Source organism: Nicotiana tabacum, chromosome 15 (genome assembly GCF_000715075.1).
Source record: "Nicotiana tabacum cultivar K326 chromosome 15, ASM71507v2, whole genome shotgun sequence".
Lineage (NCBI taxonomy): Eukaryota > Viridiplantae > Streptophyta > Magnoliopsida > Solanales > Solanaceae > Nicotiana > Nicotiana tabacum.
The window spans coordinates 5,689,217-5,710,496 of NC_134094.1; the positions used below are offsets into that span (position 1 = coordinate 5,689,217).

General features: G+C 35.2%; 1 protein-coding gene across 1 annotated transcript; it reads right to left on the bottom strand.

Moving 5' to 3' along the window:
* Positions 1 to 2,516: 2,516 nt before the first annotated feature.
* Positions 2,517 to 7,331, bottom strand: LOC107815934 (vesicle-associated protein 1-2). Its single transcript, XM_016641585.2, has 8 exons — positions 7,137 to 7,331; positions 6,956 to 7,026; positions 6,792 to 6,873; positions 5,838 to 5,953; positions 5,464 to 5,619; positions 5,309 to 5,350; positions 3,599 to 3,676; positions 2,517 to 2,922 (listed from the first exon to the last, which is right to left on the bottom strand). Exons 1-8 carry the CDS (start codon positions 7,192 to 7,194, stop codon positions 2,812 to 2,814), a joined length of 714 nt encoding a protein of 237 aa, XP_016497071.2. The 5' UTR covers positions 7,195 to 7,331; the 3' UTR covers positions 2,517 to 2,811.
* Between the last annotated feature and the right edge of the window lie 13,949 nt (positions 7,332 to 21,280).

The window sequence follows — 21,280 nt, forward strand, 5'->3', positions numbered from 1 at the left end:
TTGGCCTTCCACTCGTATTTGAGGGCCAATTCTTTTCACCGATGGGTCTCAGGCCTGGTAATATCTAAAATCTTTTGGACCTGCTAGTCCAAGCCTTCAAACCTTAGTGGTGTCCACCAAATTGCTAAAATAATGAAAAGAGAAGGATCAGTAACAACATGAAACAACCTTTCATCTAAGAAAAGACAAGCGTTGAACTTACGTGTACGAGTCCATGACTCGGGTAAAGATGGAGTTGTGGCCGGGATGATATCCTTGGTGGCAATTACAACGAACCGCTCCATCCATCTGCGGTCTTGTCATAATCCATGATGGTGAACAAAGCATGGTGACCACGTTTGCTAAAATTTATTACTCCCCCACGAAAAATCTTGGGGGAGTAAAGGTTCATCATGTGAGCCAAGGAGAGCTCCTCCCCCGTCTCCTAGCATAGCTGCCGTAGACATGCTACCGTCCTCCACACATAGGAGCTCACATGTTCCAAGCAGACTTGATACCGGTAGCAGAATTCCAAGATTACAGGCTTAAGACCCCCGCTCAATGAGAATGGGCCTAGAGTGAAGGGGTACGTGTAAACGTACATAAAACCCTTCTTAGGGAGGGTTACTTGCTCCGCTAGATCAGGAGCGAGGATGTTCAGATCATGGAAACCACAATCCTCCTTCACATCGGGAATGCTAGAAGGACGGATGGAAGAAGGGTACACGCCAACAGCCATGTACGAGAGTTGGTAGAAGGAAACTTCTCTTCAAAATCCTTGGTTGTACTGAGCCTTCTGGGAATGATGCTGCTCACCGTAGGAGGGGCAGCATCATCGGTGCTTTCTTTGTTTCTTAGAGAGCTTGAGTTCTTAGAGGAGGAGGTCATAGTTAATAGAAGGTAATAAGAGCTCTTTGAATAAGAAGATTAAAAGCAAGAAAGTGTTGATCGCAAAGGAGTTGAGAGAGTTTTGAAAAATTGTGAAGTGCAAAAGAAGAAGAATGAGGCGTATAAGTAAAAAGAATAGGCGGCTAAAATCGTGGCCATGATTACCTCAAGAACCGGGAAAAGTATTGCTAAATCGTGGATTGACGTGCGTTCGGGGCATTAAATACGGAGAGACGTGCGTCTAATCAAGCGTCAGAAACTTTTCCGCCAAGAAAGGTATCTTCACCAACTTCCTGGTGACACAAAGATGTGCCACCAGAAATCAAGGGGATTATCTATATAGGGTAAAATCGGTTCATATTAAATACTCGAATAATAGAGCGACACGTGGAACCGAAGACAGACGGAAAGTATGGCAAGTAGAACCCAAGACTGGGGGCATCAGCTTCGTTTGGCACCGAGAAGACCCAGAGGGGAATATTGCTAATGAAGACAATGAATGTTTGTCACCCGATAATATTCAATGAAGAATATTCTGCAGTATTAAATACATAATCCGTTATAGAGAATGTTGGCATTCATAGCCTGCTGTTACATATTTATCAATGACCCCCATAATTGTCATTTAAAAGGGGCTTGATCCTAGGACCTTGTTCCCTAGGTGCATCTATAAATAGTGACTTCAACAGCCATTGTAGAGGAGACGAATTTGCTGACAAACTTATGCTACATACTATTCAAAAGGTCATTAATACTTTATCTCTTGTCTATTGATATTCTTATTACTACCTTCGGAAGCTTTGCTCCCGGAACTAAGCTATTCGCTTTCTTATCTCAATTTCAACGCTAAGTCTTGCCTTTTATTTAATTTATTTATTCTTTTGGGAACAAATCGATTCGTTTGTCTATAAACCACGTTACAAATTCAACTGTATTTTTTTACGGGTAAACAATGACAATAGGACAGGGCAAGGACGGATCAGGGCAGGGCTAAATGGATCGGGGTAGGGCAAGTTGAATTCTTGGCAAGGCAAGATTTCACTCCATCCACGCCCCTACCCTATTGCCATCCCTAGCTATCAATATATCCATGGTTCATTCGTGAGAAAAATAGTCGTGACTCCTCCTGTTTCAATTATGTGACAATTGTTTGACAAGACAGAATTTAAAAAAAAAAAAAAAACTCTTAAAACTTGTTAACTTAAACATATTATAATATTTGTATAGTTATAAAATGCTTGTTATGATTTTGGTGTGACTATATAAATTTCTCACTAAAGATAAATTAGGAAGTTTAAAGTTAAATTTCTTTTACATATAAAAAAGTGTCACTATTTTTTAAACGGACTAGCAAGCCACATAATGAGAGAGAAAGAAAAAGTAGTTGATTTTCTTTCTTATTTATTTCTAAAAGAGAAGAACAAGAAACTTTCCTTCTCTGGAGCAGCACAAAAAGAAACAATGAAAACCAGATCAAGTCTTGGACCTTGTAATATGGCCTAAAGGGTAATCTGATCTTCACAATAGGAGAAGAAAAAACTTTTTATTTTTGGTCAATAATCATCTCGACTATCCCTGCTACTTGCAACCAGCACAATTACCGGTAACTCTGCCTAATAAAACTAAAAATTAGACTACTTTATCTAGTAGATACAAAGTTATTAGTATATTTTTTCAAGCTAGAATTATCATCCATAATGCTTAGTTACTAAAGTAGTTGCAACTTCTTTTGACCCAATCAAAGACCACATAAAAAGGACAAACGAGTTTACAGAGATTTTAGGCAAATAAAATACCAGCTAGACAATTCTTTCCTACTAATAAGTGCAGCTAACTAAGACAAAAAATCACCATTGCTTCAATCATTGCCCAGCCTGTCTTTTTTCTCCTCAATGCTTCTCTGAGTTTGAGAAATGAACATTTAATTGAATATTTGATTACTGCTCAACTTTTGAGGATGTAGCCCAAAGCTACACCTATCAAGCCAACAATGATGACAAACATGAAGGAAGCACCACCACCGCGACTTTTGCCGATATCGCGCCTCAGAAGTTCCTACAGATAGTGTTTCAGAAGTAAGTCAACAACAACAACAACAACAACAACAAACAACCCAGTGTAATCCCACAAGCGGGGACCTACGCAGACCTCACCCCTACCTTGTGAAGGTAGAGAGGTTGTTTCCAATAGACCCTCGGCTCAAGATTTCTAAACATTTGAATTCTAACAAATAAATCCAATTATTTTCTAAAGCATGTATATGTTCCTAGAAAAGGAACAACAAACAGAAGCACTAGAAGAGCTAAACATCATTGTTTCAGAAGTAAGTCATTGTAACTAAAAGATACAACCACTCTAATCCAAATTATACAAAGCAGACTAATAGTCTGTTTATGCAAGTTCAGCAAACAACACGGATAAAAGAGGACGGTTGCAATAGGTTGACGGCCGGCATAAAATTGTTCAATTTATGGTGAATCCTCACGATACAAAATCCCCCAACTTGCTTGTGATTGAGGCATAGTTGTTTGTGTATGAAAGTTCAGCTGGCTCTCACTTAAACCATTAGAATGAATTGACTATTCAGGTGAAAGGAGGACATAAATAATGGCAGGCAGAAGGACTTGCATATGAAACTGCTCATAGATATAGCAAATTCCGTGGTCTTTCTACAAGTATTGGAGTTTTAGGAGGCACAAGAATGAGAAAAAGAAAGTAATGTTACGCTTACCAATTCTTGGCGAAGTCTGTTGCTGTGATGTAGAAAAGCAGTTTTCTCCTCCGTCAATCTGTAAATAACTGATTTTGCCTGAAAAGATACGTCCAGATTAATCATGTTGATGCGGAACTGTAAGGTAAGGAAGCTGGCCAATATCTCCTTTCAAACATGCTTAAAACAAACAAATTAACTGCAACAAGCATGAAATGTTTGAAGGATCTAAGAGTAGCTGCAAATGCGTACGCAGAAAAAGCCTGACTTGTTCGAGGACATGGAGAAAAAGTCATCTCTTTTCAGTAATTAGGGAATAATCAAAGCAGACCAAGTGGAACCACAAAGTTCCTCGGCAGATAGCAGTCTATTTGTACAATAAGAAATGAAGAAATTGGAAGTGGTGGCATGAAGGAACGCAAACAAATTTCAGGAAAACCACTTAGTTGGAAAGAGAACAGGGGATTTTTAAAAAATACATTACTGCACAAAAATTTGGATTGTTCACTTAATTGAATAAAGCAGAAGATAAAATATTTCAGATGGAGTCCTACGTAGTTGAGGTCGATGTTTGACCATGGCATCTCAGAGATGGAGGCCATTGTAGTTGAGGTCATTGTTTCACATAACAAGGTGAATTGTGCCATATATAGATCATCAACATTGAAAGCATCAGTAAGTAAAGCCCAATCTTAATCCATTAGCCAACACTTTAGGGGGACAAGAACAGATCAAACTTCTCTTCAGGTTGCTACTAAATACTGATGTAATAGGACTAGCGAGCATCTTATGTGAATTAGGATGACAAGACAACTGTGCTCGGACTAAGAGAATGAGGAGAGGAACGGAGAACTAATCACGAAGAGAATGATGTTCCCTTAATTTGAATAACTAGATATCAAGATAAAGCCTGCAGCAAAACTCAATACTAGAAGAAAGAAACTTGATGTATTTCATAATAAATTAAAGATTCTAATATAGGGTGAAATTCCAGGATAACAAACTTATTACCTAGTTAAAGGGTAATCTCTGATCAGAAAACCAAATATTTCTAGCGTCTGTCTATGCCAAATGATTAATAATCACTCGGAGAAAAATCATCATACGTGTTAGTAAACAAAACAAACTTGAGTAACCATACCAAACCAGCAGTTTGTAGCTCAATGTAATCCAAGTTGAGATCAGAAGTTTAGCTCTAACAGTATTTTCAGGAGAACTTTTTGGGACAGTACTGGTCCCGATGATAAAGGTTGTAAATTTGTTAGTAACATGTCTTAGATACTGCAATTAACTCGAGTTATTTTCAGTATATGTCCCTACCTCCTAACTTATTTACACTTCTCTCTAGATAACAAATGCCATGATATCATTAGGTCATTCAAAAACATCTCAAAGACACAAGAAACCGTGCTAGATTATGTCATCTTTAGACACCTCCAACAACATGAATGCTCCTGCTAAGGGAATGACGATTCTTCACAAATAGTCAAATAGTACAAATCAGTGACAATGAATATGTCTCATAAGCACTAGATATCGGCAAATAATAACATGCATAAATACACACAGGTATAGAATATATAGAAAATTTGACATTCCACAAAACTAAGGTACACACATATATTATTGACTATTAATAGGACATAAGTAAACTAAGATACACACATATGTTATTGACTTTAATGGGATGTAAATGTATGGTACAATATGGAATTATAATAGAAATTTCACCTCTGAAGATTTGTCATGAGTTTCAAGGAATGTTCTTGTGAGCTGCAGGTAACAATGATAAGCGTGAATAATCAAGATTCACTAAGAGTAAGATGAAACATACAAAAAGAATCATTAAAGGCGATAAATAAAGAATAAGCGATTCAGTAAACAACCTCAGAACCATTTTGACTGTCATTCTCTGTCAAGGACTGTCTTGGCGAAGAACCTTCTTCTGATCCTTCTGTGACGGGGGATGGTGGTTGCGGTGGGGGAAGATAAATCACTCTCAATTTGCACTCTTCCACAACACGTCCAGGCTCCTTATTGAACTATAAAGGGATCAACAAACTTCACTAAGTTTAAATGGTTGTGTAACGACAACGACAACTAAAAGGTGATCCACTATTTTATCGTTCATTTCTCAAATCAAACATTACAGTGTAAGTGTCAGTTAAATATTACAACAAAGATACAATTTTCTAGTCTTCACAGACTCAAAATTGTAAAGCAATGAAAAGGAGAAAGTTCCACTTATTTGTACAATTACCATTTCTTGGGTGATGTCTTTTGGCGAGGTACCGGCACTTGCAACCACACTCTGAAGTAGAAACTTGTCCTTGCATTGCATATCAGCAGGGGCCTCCTTTTGTGCTTGCATTGTTACTAAAAAAAATATTTACTAATATTAATGACCAACAAAAAAGAAAGAAAATCTAACACTCATAACGTGATGCTGAACAAGGACCAGATATGATGAATACTTATAATATCCCAATAAGATGAACTATAAGTCCAAGTTTAAAATTTAAGCTGCACTGATAAGCTTAAATGGAGCGACATGGACAATATGGATTCATATACATCACACCAACTTAATTGGGATTGAGGCATCAGGCATAATTGTTGTTGTTGATTTGAAATTTCTTCTTTAGAGTTCATATTACCAGAAATGACTTCCATTTCTTGTTATTTTTTTAGATGGTGGTGTTTGGGCCATCGTAAGCACACCTCGACTATTCCACCGGTACCTGCTACCTCTCACCAGCAAGATACCGAGTAACTCTGTCCATACATTTACATTGCGGACAAGATTATTCCAAATACTCCCTCCATCTCAATTTTTTGATGGTATCTGACTGGACATGGAACTTTTGAAGAAAAAACAAGACATACTTTTGACCCATAAGTTAAATATACATAAAATACCCAAACAACGGTTTTTACAAGGAGTTTAAGTTCTATGCACTAACGGTGTAAAATATATTCACACAATCAGGTCCTTACATAATTAGGTAAATCTCTTGATCAACATTAACTGAAAATCTAGTAAATGGTAACTAACATGATATCATAGGTTAAAATTAATTGTATATTACTAAATACTTATATAAAAATACTTGTTTTGTATAATTGGAGCCTATAACAAGTCATATCATTCTTACAAGAGCATATTGAAATGTGAACAATTTTATGAGATTGACATAAGAAGTAATATTAATACCAATGACATCACAAGTGGATCTTGGCAAAACAATGCCAGTGTTTGGACGAACACAATATTTTTTCGGGTTGGTAGTTTTGACCTGAAAAAAAATAAAACAAAATTTATAAGAAACAAGAAATTAAGAATTACGAAAAAAGAGAGTAATTTGGAATAAAATGTACCTTAAAAGCAACATGATTTTCAGTTTTATTTGATAATTGAAGGGAACAAGATATCTGCTTCTTCAGCTCAACTGATCAAACCCCATTACAGATAAAAAAAAGAAAAAAAAAAGCATTAAAAATAAGAAAAAAGAAATAACGAAAATTTAACATAAAAATAAGGAGAACTCGATAATTTTACATGGGAATTTGAGCTCAAGAGGATTGATGTCGAGAAGTTCTTGTTCTGTACTGCTCATTTTCTGTTCTCTTTTTCCTTTTTCTTCTTTTTTTGGTTCAGAAAGTGAATTAGAAAAAGGAAATTTGATTTCTTTGTTCTTTGCTTTAGTGATTACAGACTTTTGGGGGTGATCCGTATATGTCTCACTTTCCCCTCTCTCCCTCTTTCCACATTGGCGGATTATATACATTTAATGTAAACTCGAATTATATAAATATATTTTTAAATTTTAAATACTACTCCCTCTGTCACAATGTCAAACTTTTAATTTTGATTGTTAATTCGGATATAAAATCTTTAATTTATTTAAAACAAAATTTGAACGTACTATAGGTCAGAATAGGGCGGTCAAATTTAGCCCAATCCTAGATAATCTGTCCAGCCCGCCCAAGGTTGGATTAGTTATTGACTCGACTGAATCCAGTCTATCTTGATTCAACTCATCTCAATCCATTTAAAGTTGTGTTGATTTTTAGCTCAAATTGATCCATGAGTAACTTTGTCAAAAATATCTTAAATATAATTTTTTTTGTTTGATATGTTATATATGAACATATAACATAAAAAAAGTCTTATTTAATAATTATACAATTCATAAAAAAATAACACATATTAAGTAAAGCTTGATAAGAATTGGGCGGGTTGGGCTATGACTCAAATTTTAGCCCATTTTGACTCAACCCATCTTAGACCAGGCAACTTTTGGGCAAGTCATTTGACCCGCCCAATTATTAACTCAACGCATTTTGACCCGCCTAAAATCGGCACAACCCGCCCGTATGACATCCCTAGGTCACAATAATTAACAATTCAGAATATCTGAAAGATATATAAAAAATTATAGTTAAAAAAACTTGTTTGACTCTCGAAATCTGAACTCCACCATATAAAATGGGACGAAAGGATTATGTTTAAGATTTGACTTATATACAATCAGGGGCGACCCGATGAATTTTGTGGCCTAAAGCCAAACTTTATAATTGGCCTTAACGTTTTTTAAAAAATTTATTATTTTTTATTTGAATTCTATTTTTCTAACTTTTTTAAAATGCAAAGTTATTAATAATTTTCTTATAATCAATTTCTCATAATAAGTCTTTCTCAATTGACAATATACCTAATCCATTTAACATCTCTCGGGACATTGTTGATCTTTGGCAAGATTTTATCAATTTTAATTTTGAAAAACTTCTTTTCGATGAAGTAACGATAACATGAGTTATTAACAATATTCTATAAGCAATATAGGCGTTTGGAAAAGAATCAAATCTTTTAATTTGATTGCGCATATCAATTAAATTATTATTTTTTATTTGTACTATTTTTTTAGCATTATTTATTCAAAAATAAATCTAAACCATCAATATCAAATTGATTGTTATGCTTTAAGGAACATTCAAGATTAAGGTAATGTTTTTTCAAATTTTCTATCTAGGTTTTTTACCGCTAAATAGAAAAAATCAAAAATATATTCATATGTTTTGAATTGTTCAAATCTATTTTGAAGTGAAAAATAGCCTAGCATACTATCTATAAAAAGTAATCAACTCTAAAAGACTATTCGAGAGATTTTGAGATTCCATTATCAATATTCTCATCAAATTATTTCTTCCTACATATCAGAATGTAATTTTCTTGACAGAAATCATAGCAGTTGCAAATTCTTCTTCTCTATATTTGTTAAACAAAGAAATCAAACTTTTTCACTTCACATAATTTTTTTTAACTTATATATAGCCTATTAGGTGTAACAAAAAATGGAGCTCCCATAAATGTGGGGCCTAAAGCAGTTGTTTTACCTGCTTTAGGGAGGGCCGCCCCTGTATACAATTAAAAAGAAAAAAACAATGTCGTGCACTAAGCATTTTCAGTCCGGAGAAGGTTTGGAATATTGAATTTTATGTATACGGGCCGTGACCTCCTGATCATATGATGACAACTTTTACCGTTTCGTGAAAGCTCCATTTCGACTTACATTACAATGATAGCGAAATAAATCTTTATACTATCAGCATTTTTGATTGGTCACAACAGATTAATTTACAGCATTTTTAAGCCATCAAATTAGGATTGCTGTAGATAATTATTTGTTGTAATAAATCTATGTTAATCTGATGGTAAAGAAGTTGTACACTATTAATGCACAAAAGTTAAACTCTAATATTATTATTAGTATAATGACACTTTATATCTACAGTGTATAATCCAGCCTCCTGATTAAATCGAGAACTATATTGTGGGACAAATGTCTCATATAATTTAGTATAAGAGGGCATTTGGATATAAGAATTATAAAATTTGGGTAAAAGGTAAAAAAAAAAATTTAAGTGAAAATGGTATTTAAAAATTAGAGTTGTGAATATAATTTTGGGCTGTTTTTGAATTTTTATGAGTGATCTGAATTCTGAAGTGAAAATTTTAAAAATCAGTTTTTTGGAGTTTTTCAAATTTTCGAAAAATTCTGAAATTCATCTTCAAGTGAAAATTGAAAATTTCATGGCCAAACACTAATTTCGAAAAAAGCAAATTTTGTTTTTGCCAAACGGGCCCTAATCATTCACCAGATTTGGCTGGAATTATTTATTCATTGTATATTTGTATATAAAAAACCTTTTTGAAGACATAAACCGAGAACTAGAATTATTATTATTATTATTAGTATAATAATGATACTTAATATCCATTGTTTAGCTTAATTTATTTTATGGCAGACTATTTTTCCCCTTTTCTTTTTTACTTCGATGACGTGTTAAATTTAAAATGATTAATAGCTGGTCATTGGATTTAACTCCACTTGTCACACTGGTCTAACTTTGTGCAACCCATGATCCAAATGTTATTGTGAAATAAATAAATAAATAAATAAAATAAAATCTGAAATATGTGCTGATACTATCCTGAAAACCACATTTTTTTAATAATACATGGCATGATATAAATGCAGAATTTCTTTCTACGTGCAGAGGCGAAGCCAGGATTTAAACTTTTTAGGTTCAATATTCTAGTTATTTTAGGTTAATAGGTTCTAAATTAAAACTTTGTACATATTTAATAATTTTTTAAGACAAATACAAGATTTGGACTAAAGTTCTTGAGTTCGATCGAACATGTAACATATATACCGACTCCGCCCCCGTCTACATGTCACACAATTCTTTAAAAAGGAGAAGGAGATTCACTATATATCCATTAAAATGACATTAAAAAATTGAGAATCGAGATAAGAAGTGTGCAAAGTATGGTTCAAATGAAAAAAAAGACTAAATTTATGTGGTGTTTAGATAAATACAATGTTTTGCTAATATATATATATATATATATATATATATATATATATATATATATATATATATATATATATATATATATATAATTGAGGGGTATTGACACGGTAATGTGGCATCCTCTTTAACAAGAATACACATTTTTCTAGTTTCTCAAATTTTTGGCTTTCTTTCATATTTTTGCCGTTTACGTTTAGGTGCTATATGCCTTCCGAAAAATGAAAGAGTGCGTCCTTTCAAAGTTAAAAGCATCTACATGCATATTAATTAAGAGCAGTTGCCTATGGGGGAGTGAAAGATTGTGTCCAACGTTAAGTGTGATATGCTAACAAGCGTTGATCAAAAATGGGGAGAGGAAGACCAAAACGGACTGCGACAAAGGTTCAATTAGCGGAGTTCATTGCATCAGGAAGCCGGAATGAAAGTTTGGGAAGAAATTATCCACAAATAGGAACCCTAGGATACAAAAAAGGGAAGACATCGATAGTGCCTAATTTTGAAGGAGCTAGTGCCATGAAGATGAATTCACCACACAATTTAGGAAATTCTAGTCCTAGTATGGTGAATTCCACTCCTAAATCTGCCGGTGTGGTGATTAGTGTGGTAAGCCCAGCAACAACCATTGTTCCATTGATTGCTACTGTTCCATTAGCGAAAATAGTGAGGATCCAAAATGAGAAGAGTACAATGGTGAAAGGAATACTAAACCAAGAGACTATTGGCACTATAAGCAAAACAACCCAAGTGGAGGAGCAAAAAGGAAAGGAACAGAGTACTACTAATGTACCAGTCCAAGAAAGAACAAAGCAACATACAGTATAACTTGAGAAAACTTGGGCAAATTTATTTACTACTAACAGGATAGCTGCAAGGGGAATGGATCTAGTATTCATACCTCCTATGATTCAAGATGGAGTCAGAAAAGTGCAATAACAATAGGAGGAGATGGAAGCTGAAAATGCGAAGTGGCAGAAGGCTGTTATAATTGCACTTTCCTGACTCCATCTTGAATCATGAGCCATGGAGCGGTTTATAGCCTCACAATAGAACTTTGCTGCTAAACCAAATATTTATTACCATAATGAAGGATATTTTGTTATATTATTCAATATCATGGAAGATAAAAATGAGGTGTTATACTCAGGGCCACACACTATGGGAACAAAGCCGATAATATTGAAGTCATGGTCAGCTGATTTTAATTTCTATGATGAAGTCCTAAAGACTATACAATTGTGGGTCAGCTTCCCAAATTTGCTTCTGAATTGTTGGGGGAGGTTGACTCTTAGTCGAATTGCAAGTAGTTTGGGCTGCCCTATATATGCTGATGAATGCACAACTAGTACAACAAGGATATCTTATGCTAGAGTCCTCATTGAAATGAATATAACTAAAGACCTATCAAAGAGCAATATTGTACAAGACCCATTGGGGAAGGAATTTAAATAGATGGTGGAATATGACTGGGTATCACAATATTGCAAGAAATGCCTTATGGCTGGGCATGATTGTGATGGAGTACAAGACGTAGCTGGGACATATAGAAAATTCCAAAATGGAGAGCAGCAGCAGCAAAGGGCAGAAGTAACAAAACAACAGGACAAAAATCACAATGTAGGTACAAATATGCAACAGGCAAGAAACATAAAACCAGCAGTTCAATAGGTTGCAATAGGACCAATTAAACAAGCTGGAAAGGACACGGGTAAGCAGACAACTCAAGTACAACAAAGTGAACCATAGATAGCAGATGGTGATCAACAAGCCTGGCAAAAAGCAAAAGGAAGGGGAGGACAAGCAAGCCCAGCTCAACAAATTATCACCACTACTAATAGATTCTCTCTATTAAGAGTGGAAATACAGGAGGAAAGAACAAAATAGGTTGATGATGGATCCTCAAGGTAGCACAGGAGCAGATATAGGAAAAGTCCCAATCCATCCTAACTCTACATGAAGATAACTACATGCAATGTGAAGGGTTTCAATAAGGTATATAAGCAAAAGGAGATAAAATTGTTTTTGCAGAGTAATAAGATTAGTATTATAGCAATAGTAGAATATAGAGTTCAAGATAATAAGGCAAATGAAGTTATTAATAAATGTGCAGCTGGGTGGAGTTGGTGCTCCAATGATACTTCTAATGGCAGAGGAAGGATATGGATCATTTGGGATCCAAATAGCATTCAGTTTAACATGTTGCAGAATCATACACCATACATACATGGGATAGTTCATAGTGTTAATTCTAGCAGTCATTTTGATTTTATTGCGATCTATAGACTACATATAATTGCTCATAGATGTACTCTGTGGGATGCACTAAGGGATTTAGACTCACAGACAACTAGCCCATGGCTAATAATGGGTGATTTTAATGCAATATTGGATATAGAGGACATGGTAAATGGTACAGCAGTGTAGGAAAATAAAATTAAGGATTTCAGGGCTCTGATGGAAGACTGCAAATTGAATGAACTTGCAACTGTGGGAAGGACATATACATGGACAAATAGTCATGTATACAGTAGAAAAGACAGGGCTATTGTTAATGCACAGTGGATGCTGAATATTCTACCAATACAAGTTAATATGATGGATCCTCATTTTTCAGACTATTCTCCACTATGTATAGAACTGGAAACAACAATGGATAGTAGGGGGGAAACCTTTCAAATTTTTTAACTGCTTAGCTGATCATCCAAAATTTGGAAATATAGTACAGGAAGGCTAGGATAACAAGGAAGGAAGCATAAGAAGCATTTGGCAAAACTTAAAAAATGTGACGGCTGCTCTTAAGAGGCTCAACAAGAAAGAGTTTACAAAAATAACCAATAAGGTTCAGCAACTAAGGGAAACACTAGCTAGCATACAAGTTCAGATGAGAAACACTACAATATCTACTGATATGTTTGAGACAGAAAAAATCACTAAATAATAGTTGAAAAAGTGAGCATGGTAGAGGAAAGCATATACAAACAAAGATCAAGAGTGCAATGGCTTAAGTTGGGTGATTCTAACATAACTTTCTTTTTTGCCAGTATGAAAGGAATAATTTCACAGAACCGGATAAAATTGCTTACAACTGATAATGGAAGATTGATCAAAACAACAAAAGGCATTGAGTAGGAAGTAGTGGGTTTCTACAGAATATTACTAGGAAAGTCAGCTAATAGCATGCCTGCTATTAATCCTAGTATAATGAGGAAAGGGCCAGGACTTACAAGATTACAACTCATCTCCCCTTTCACTAAAGCTGATGTGGTGCAAGCATTACAGTGAATAGAAAATTTTAAGGCTCCAGGAGGGAATGGATTTAATGCCTACTTCTACAAAAAGGCATGGCACTTAATTGGAGATGATGTTACAAATGTTATAGTGAAATTCTTTAATGAGGGTTCCATGTACAAGCCAATAAATAGTACCTCAATCACACTGATTCCCCAAAGTGAAGAATCCATCTTCCATTAAGCAGTATCGACCAATTTTATGTTGCACTATTATATACAAAATTATCTCAAAGATGATCACAAGCTGGCTGCAACCAGTGATGGACTCCTTAATAGACATGATTCAAGCAGCATTTGTACTAGGAAGTGTGTTGAATGATAATATCCTACTAGGGCATGACATGTGTCACTACAGTGTCCTATTCTATTATTATAAATGGCAAGCCAACAGCTCCCTTCGATGCCAAAAGAGGAGTCAGACAAGGGGATCCACTGTCGCCATATCTTTTTGTCCTGGTCATGAAATACTTGACCAGAATCTTAAAGACTTTGAAGGACAGGCATGACTTTAACTATCATCCCTGATGTGAGAAGCTGAACATAGTGCAACTCAGCTTTACAGATGATTTGTTGTTGTTGTTTTGCAGAGGTAATGTGGTGTCCATTCAACTGCTCTATGAGTGTTTTCAGCACTTTTCCAGCTCCTCGAGACTAATTGCAAACCAAGACAAAAGTTGTATCTATTTTGTAGGGGTACCAGTGGATGTTCAGCAACATATTAACCAGTGTCTAGGCTTCTCCACAGGCACACTACCATTCAGATACTTGGGGGGTTCCATTAAGTATCAAAAGATTATCTGTAGCTCAGTGTCAGCCCCTACTGGATAAGATGCTCACCAGAGTTAAGCATTGGACAATAAAGTTTCTATCTTATGCAGGAAGGTTACAATTGATCAAAAGTGTTCTGATTGCCATCCAATCCTTTTGGTCACAAATCTTTCCTTTACCAAAGAAGATTATTTTAAAGATTGAGACCATTTGTAAGAGGTTTCTTTGGACAGGTGAAGCAGAAGGGAGCAATAAAGCATTAGTGGCCTGGAAACAATTATGCTAGCCAAAGTCTGCAGGTGGTTTGAACATCACTGACATCCTCACGTGGAACAGAGTTGCAATCCTTAAGCAACTATGGAATTTGTGTAAGAAGAAGGATCGCCTATGGATACAGTGGATACATACATACTATATAAAACAACATGTGATATGGAATATAAATGTGAAACAAGCTTGTTGGCTCACTCGGAAAATATTAGGAGCTGCAAAGTATCTAAATGAAGCAAATATAGGAGTGAAAGAGGTGATGAATGCGAGGAGCTACTCCATTAGAGACATGTATAATAAGTTTAGAGGAGAGTTCCCTAAAGTTGAATGGAGGAGATTATTATGCAATAACACCAACAGTCCTAAATGGATTTTTATCTTTTATCTAGCAATCCTGGGCAGATTATACACACGAGACAAGCTTATCACTTGGGGAATATTAGCCAATCAACCATGTTCATTGTGTGAAGGAGGTACAGAGGACCACGATCATCTTTTCTTCAGATGCACCTACTCAGCAGCAGTTTGAAGGAAACTATTATATTGGATTGGAGTCAAAAGAGATGTGGCTGGGTGGAATGAAGAGGTAAAATGGGCTACAAAACATGCAGCAGGTAAACAACCATCAGCAACAATATACAAAATGCTTCTAACTTGCATTGTATACCATATATGGAAAGAAAGTAATTGGAGAACTTTTCGCAGGCAACAGAGAAAAAGTGAGGAGCTGGTTAAAACGATAATCCAAGAGGTCCATTGTCGAGGAAGCTTGAGTCCTAGTCTAGCTAAAAGATTTCAAGATTTAAATTGTTATCCTTAGCTAGTCTATACTTAGAACTAGTGTTAATTAGTTTTGATGTTCCTAAGTTTGGGGCTGCATGTCCAAACCTAGGTGGATAGTGATAAGGTTTTGTTATACTTGTAAATATTTTTCCTAGTAATAAAAATTAATTACCAAAAGAAAAAGAAGAAAGAATGTGTCCGTTCAAGTGTCTCTTAATAAATTGAAGACTACTAAATGTGAACCCAACTTCGCTTTCTCTTCCTTTTCCATTGCCAATTCTTCATTTTACTTCCTTTATCCACTGATTCAATTGTAAACTTGCAGTCATCATTCTGAAGATGCAAGAAAGTCAAGCATCAACCTAATCCATTTTGAAGGTAGTTAACAATATTTTATTCCATTAATTGACAATTATAGAGTACATACCATAATTTATGCACTATATTTTTGTTTGTGTTGTAGATAATTGAAATCGGTTCAAATATACTTTGAATCTTGAGTACAAATCTCATGAAGAAAAGAGAGAAAATATAACAGTTTACTATGTAGTATTTAATTATTTTTAATTTTAGGATTTAATACAATTAGTTTTGCTTCCTTCTTTTCTTAAAGTATATTTTGTTAACTGATTTTTTGTTTAATTTTTCCTTTATAATGTTCTGCTTTGAGAATTAGTGAAATGCATGAGCAACTACTGTGAGACAACAATCATTTTTTTAATTATAGTATTTACACAAGATTAGTTTTGATTCTTTTTCTTTTTTTAAGTTTGTAACTAACATTTTATAAACCTGAGTGGTATGTAAATACTTTCTGGTTTTTATTCCTTAATGAGTGTGCCATTTTCTTTAATATAATGTTGTAGTTACTCAATAAGATAAGCATCTCAATGAATGCATTTTTAGAATAATACAGTATTTATTTTTTAACTTTAATTTGAGTTTATAAACAAAGGTTCAATTAACAAATAAATAAATATTATTTATTATTTTCTAATTTCTGATTGAAAGAAAATTTATCGATATATAGACTAGACTATTAGTATATAACAAAATTAAAGGTTCACTTTCACGTTCATAAAGAAGAAAAATAAGGAGAGAGAAGGAATATTTAACCACTCCTGTATTTTTTGTCCCTCAATAAATATATTGATGATTTGATTTAAATTTTAATTCCATTTACAATTATAGTTATTTGTACAATATCATTTACAAGAAAGAATATAAGAGTTTGGCCTCTTGGTTTTCTCAATCATAATATTCTATTCTCAATTTTATAGTTATCTTATATACTAGAAATCTATGTACCCTCAAAGAACATGAATACAACACAAAGGTTTCCAAATTATGTTGCAATGACAAGATGCCGTAGTCTTTCCTAATGATTATTTGATGCTAATAAAAAGCTTTGTATTTCATTTATATGATCTTCTAATATAGAACTGATAAATTTAAATGTTTTTATTTGTGTAATTAGTACCTTTAAAATAAAATATATGCAATTATAATTATAATTTGATTTTTTTATTTTTTGAATGTCCTTAAATCTTTGTTAATTATATAAATAATTTTCTTGGTAATGTATAATAAATTATATATAGCATTGCATATAAGTATTTGCTCTAAATAAATAAATTTATGAACTAACATGTGAATTAACCCAAATATGTATTGTTTAAAAGTGTTTTCTTTCTCACAGAAAAAAAGAATGATATAAGTTCATTATTAGTCTGTTGATCTCTTTGAAAATACGTTGATTTATTGCGTGAAGCGCGAGTAATTTTACTAATTTTAGTAGATTTCCAAGAATTGAAACTAAGTACACATTCGATTGTATGTCATGAAACCTTAGGTGGCCACAACCTTTCGACTCAATTCTCCATACCATAACCAACAAATTATGATGAGACATATTCATTCTGGCGCTGCATCATTTTCAACTATTCTTTAAGTTTTACAAGATATGAAGCAATCTTTCGTGAGGATTCTACTATTTCCTTTTGGGTTCACATCTTCATCTTCGTTTGTACAAGTAATCCTCTTTCTTTTCAGATAACTGAAAAACTCCAATGGTCGATGACAAACGGTTCGGCACTCGATATGTAATGGGCCTGCTCTCTTATCATTTTTCACTTAAGGACGAGGTCGCTTCCTATGAACCTATAAACTTTCAGCCCAATCAAAGTCCGCCATTTGTTTTTTACAAAATCACCATGTATACACGAAAAAATGGATATAATCATAAATTTGTATTACATGACCACAAAACGCCATAAAATGAATTTGAAAGTCATGGCAAAGCAATGAGTAATTGTCACTAGGCCGTTCCTATGGGCCTAAAAAATTTCAAGTTAATCGAAATCCATCAAACTTTTTTTTAACAAAATTAGCACGTACTAATAAACAAATTCATATTGCATGACCCCAAAATGCCATAAAATAAACCGGAAAGTCATGGCAAAGCAATGAGTATTCGTCACTAGCCAGTTTTCTATGGACATACAAAATTTCAGGCCAATCAGAGTCCGTCAATATAGTTCTACAAAATCAACATTTACTAATACACACGAAAAAGTGGATATAATCACAAGATCGTGTTGCATGACCACGAAATGCAAAAAATGAACCCAGAATTATGGCAAAGCGATGAGTATTGGTCACTAGGCCGTTTTCAATGGACTTAGGAAATTTCAGCCAATCAGAGTCTGTCAAAAAAATTTTACAAAATCAACATATACTAATATACACGAAAAAATGAATATAATCACAAATTCGTATTGCATGACCACGAAACGCCATAAACTTAACTCGAAAGTCATGGCGAAGCAATGAGTATTTATCACTAGGCTATTCCCATGTGTAACAACCTGGCAGGTCATTTTGAGAATTATAACTCGTTCCCCCATTTATTGCTTATTCCATGCTCGTTGGTTGATATGTGACTTGTCGAGGTAGTTGGTTTGGTTCCGGAGATGTTTTCGGAATGAATTGGGATACTTAGTCCCAAGGTTGGAAGCTTAAGTTGAAAGAGTTGACCATATATTGACTTATATGTAAATGACTCCGAAATAGAGTTTCTAGGGCCCCGATAGCTCCGTATGATAATTTTGGACTTAGGAGCGTGTCCGGATATTGATTTGAAAGTGCGTAGATAATTTTGGCTTGAATTGGCGAAAATTGAAAAAATAGAAGTTTGGAGAGTTGAGAAGTTTGACTGAGAGTTGACTTTGTGGTTATCGGGCTGGGATTTTGATTCCGGAAGTTGGAATAGGTCTGTTGTATTATTTATGACTTGTGTGCAAAATTTTAGGTTAATCGGACTTGATTTGATAGGTTTCGGCATCGATTGTAAAAGTTGAAAATTTATTAGTTTCATTAGGTTTGAATTGGGGTTCGATTTGTGTTTTTGATGTTGTTTTATGTGATTTGAGACCTCGACTAAGTTTGTATCGTGTTTTAGGACTCGTTGGTATGTTTGTTTGAGGTCTCGGGGGCCTCGGGTGAATTTCGGATGGTTAACGGATTGAAATTTGACTTGAAGAGTTGCTGAAGTTTGTTGATGCTTGTGTTTCTGGTTTCCTCTTACGCGATCGCGAGGAGAGGGACGCGATCTTAGAGGGTAAGGTATGGCAGGTGGAATTTTGTTCTATGCGATCGCATGGTTAAAGTTGTGACTACGAAGCCTTGAGGGAGTTGTATTACGCGATCGCGTGGCAGGGGGACGCGTTTGCGAAGAAGGAAGAGGAGGCTTGGGTTCCCACGCGTTGTTCATCGCGATAGCGTGAGGCTGTCTGCGATCTCGTAGGTCAGGGAAATTTGGTGGTCACATTTGCGACCAGGTGTGTGCATTCGCGTAGAAGGTTTTTAGGCTCTTGAAGATTTTGTTCTTCGCGATCGCGAAGGAAATTCCGTGATCGCGATGTGTAATCTCTGGGCACACTTTTAAAATATCAAAATCGAGGGTTTGAACCCATTTTTCAAATTTTTAGCTTGAGACCTCGAATTTGGGCGATTCTTGAAGGAATTTTTAAGGAGTTTATTGGGGTAAGTGATTCTAACTCGGATTTGATTGTTATACATGAATTTATCATTATTTTTACTATTTAATTAGTGTTTTGGGTTAGAAAATTGAGAAAAATTATAGAAACTTCATAAGCTTAAAACTGAGGATTTGAAGGTTGGGTTGTGATCGAAATTTAGTAAATTTAGTATGGTTGGACTCGTGGTTAAATGGGTGTATGGATTTTGTAATTTTTGTTGGATTTCGAGGCGTGGGCCCGGGGTTGACTTTTTGATTTTTGTTTAAGAACATAGCTTTATCATATAGAATTGATTCCTATAGCTTGTGTTGATTGTATCGAGATTTTTGTGGCTAGATTCGAGGCGTTCAGAGGCCGATTCGCGAGGAAAGGGCTTATTGGAGTAGATATTTGCACGGTTTGAGGTACGTAACACTTTTAAACTTGGTTCTGAGGGTATGAATACCTGAATTACGTGTTATGTGGTTGGTGTTGAGGTGACGCACATGCTAGGTGACGGGCGTGTGGGCGTGCACCATAGGATTATGTAGAACTGTGCAGTCATATAATCTTGTTATTATCCACGTATTCTCCATGTGTTAGAGAAATTGAGCTGTGATTCATGTTAGAAATCATGCTTAAGCTATATGATGGTATTGTTGGGACCCACAGAGATTGTATTGTTGTTGAATTATGTAACGACCCGACTGGTCGATTTGAGCATCTGCACTTCGTTTGGTAGTTTGAGGGCTCGAGTATCTCCGCATGATATATTAATATTTAAGTAAATCGTCGGCGTTGGTTTTCAAGTTATCCATAATCGATTTGGAAGAATGAACTTCAAGATTTAAACTTTAAGTTAGAAGAGTTGACCAAGTTTGACCTTTTAGCATTAGATCTCATAATGGAGTTTCGTTGGTTCCGTTAGCTCCGTTGGGTGATTTTGTACTTACGAGCGCGTCCGGATTATAATTTGGAGGTCCGTAGTCGAATTAGTTTTTAAATGACGAAAGTTGGATTTTTAGAAAGTTTGACCGGGAGTGGACTTTTTGATATTAGGATCAGATTCCGATTCCGGAAGTTGAAATAGGTCCATAATGTCAAATACGATGTGTGCAAATTTGAGTTCAATTGGACGTGTTTTGATAAGTTTCGGCATCAGTTGTAGAAGTTGATATTCCAAAGTTTACTGATTTTGACTTGAGGTGCGATTCGTCGTGTCAAGGTTGTTATGCATGAGTTGAAGCTCCGAGTAGGTTCGTTTCATCATGTAGAATTTTTCTGCAAAATTTGGCGCCATTTGGAGTTCATTTGATACGGTTCGGACGTTTGGTGGCGATTCTAGAAGTTCTTGAAGTTTCCTTTGTTCTTCATGCATTTTGGCATCCGATTCGTGCTTTTAGGGGTTATTTTGATGATTTGTTCGCGCGAGCGAGTTTGTTTCGTGTTTCTGGACCTGGGTGCATGGTTGGTTTGGAGCCTCGGGGGCTCGGGTGAGTTTCGTATTGGTTTCAGAATGAATTTTCATGATTTTTGAGTGCTGGTACTGGTGTCATCGCATTTGCGATGTTTTTGTCGCAAATGCGACAGTCGCAATTGCGAAGCAGCCATCGCATTTGCAAAATTTGGGCGCTGGGGGAGATTCGTATTTGCGAAGAAACCCTTCGCATTTGCGATGTGGGGTTGTTCGCTTT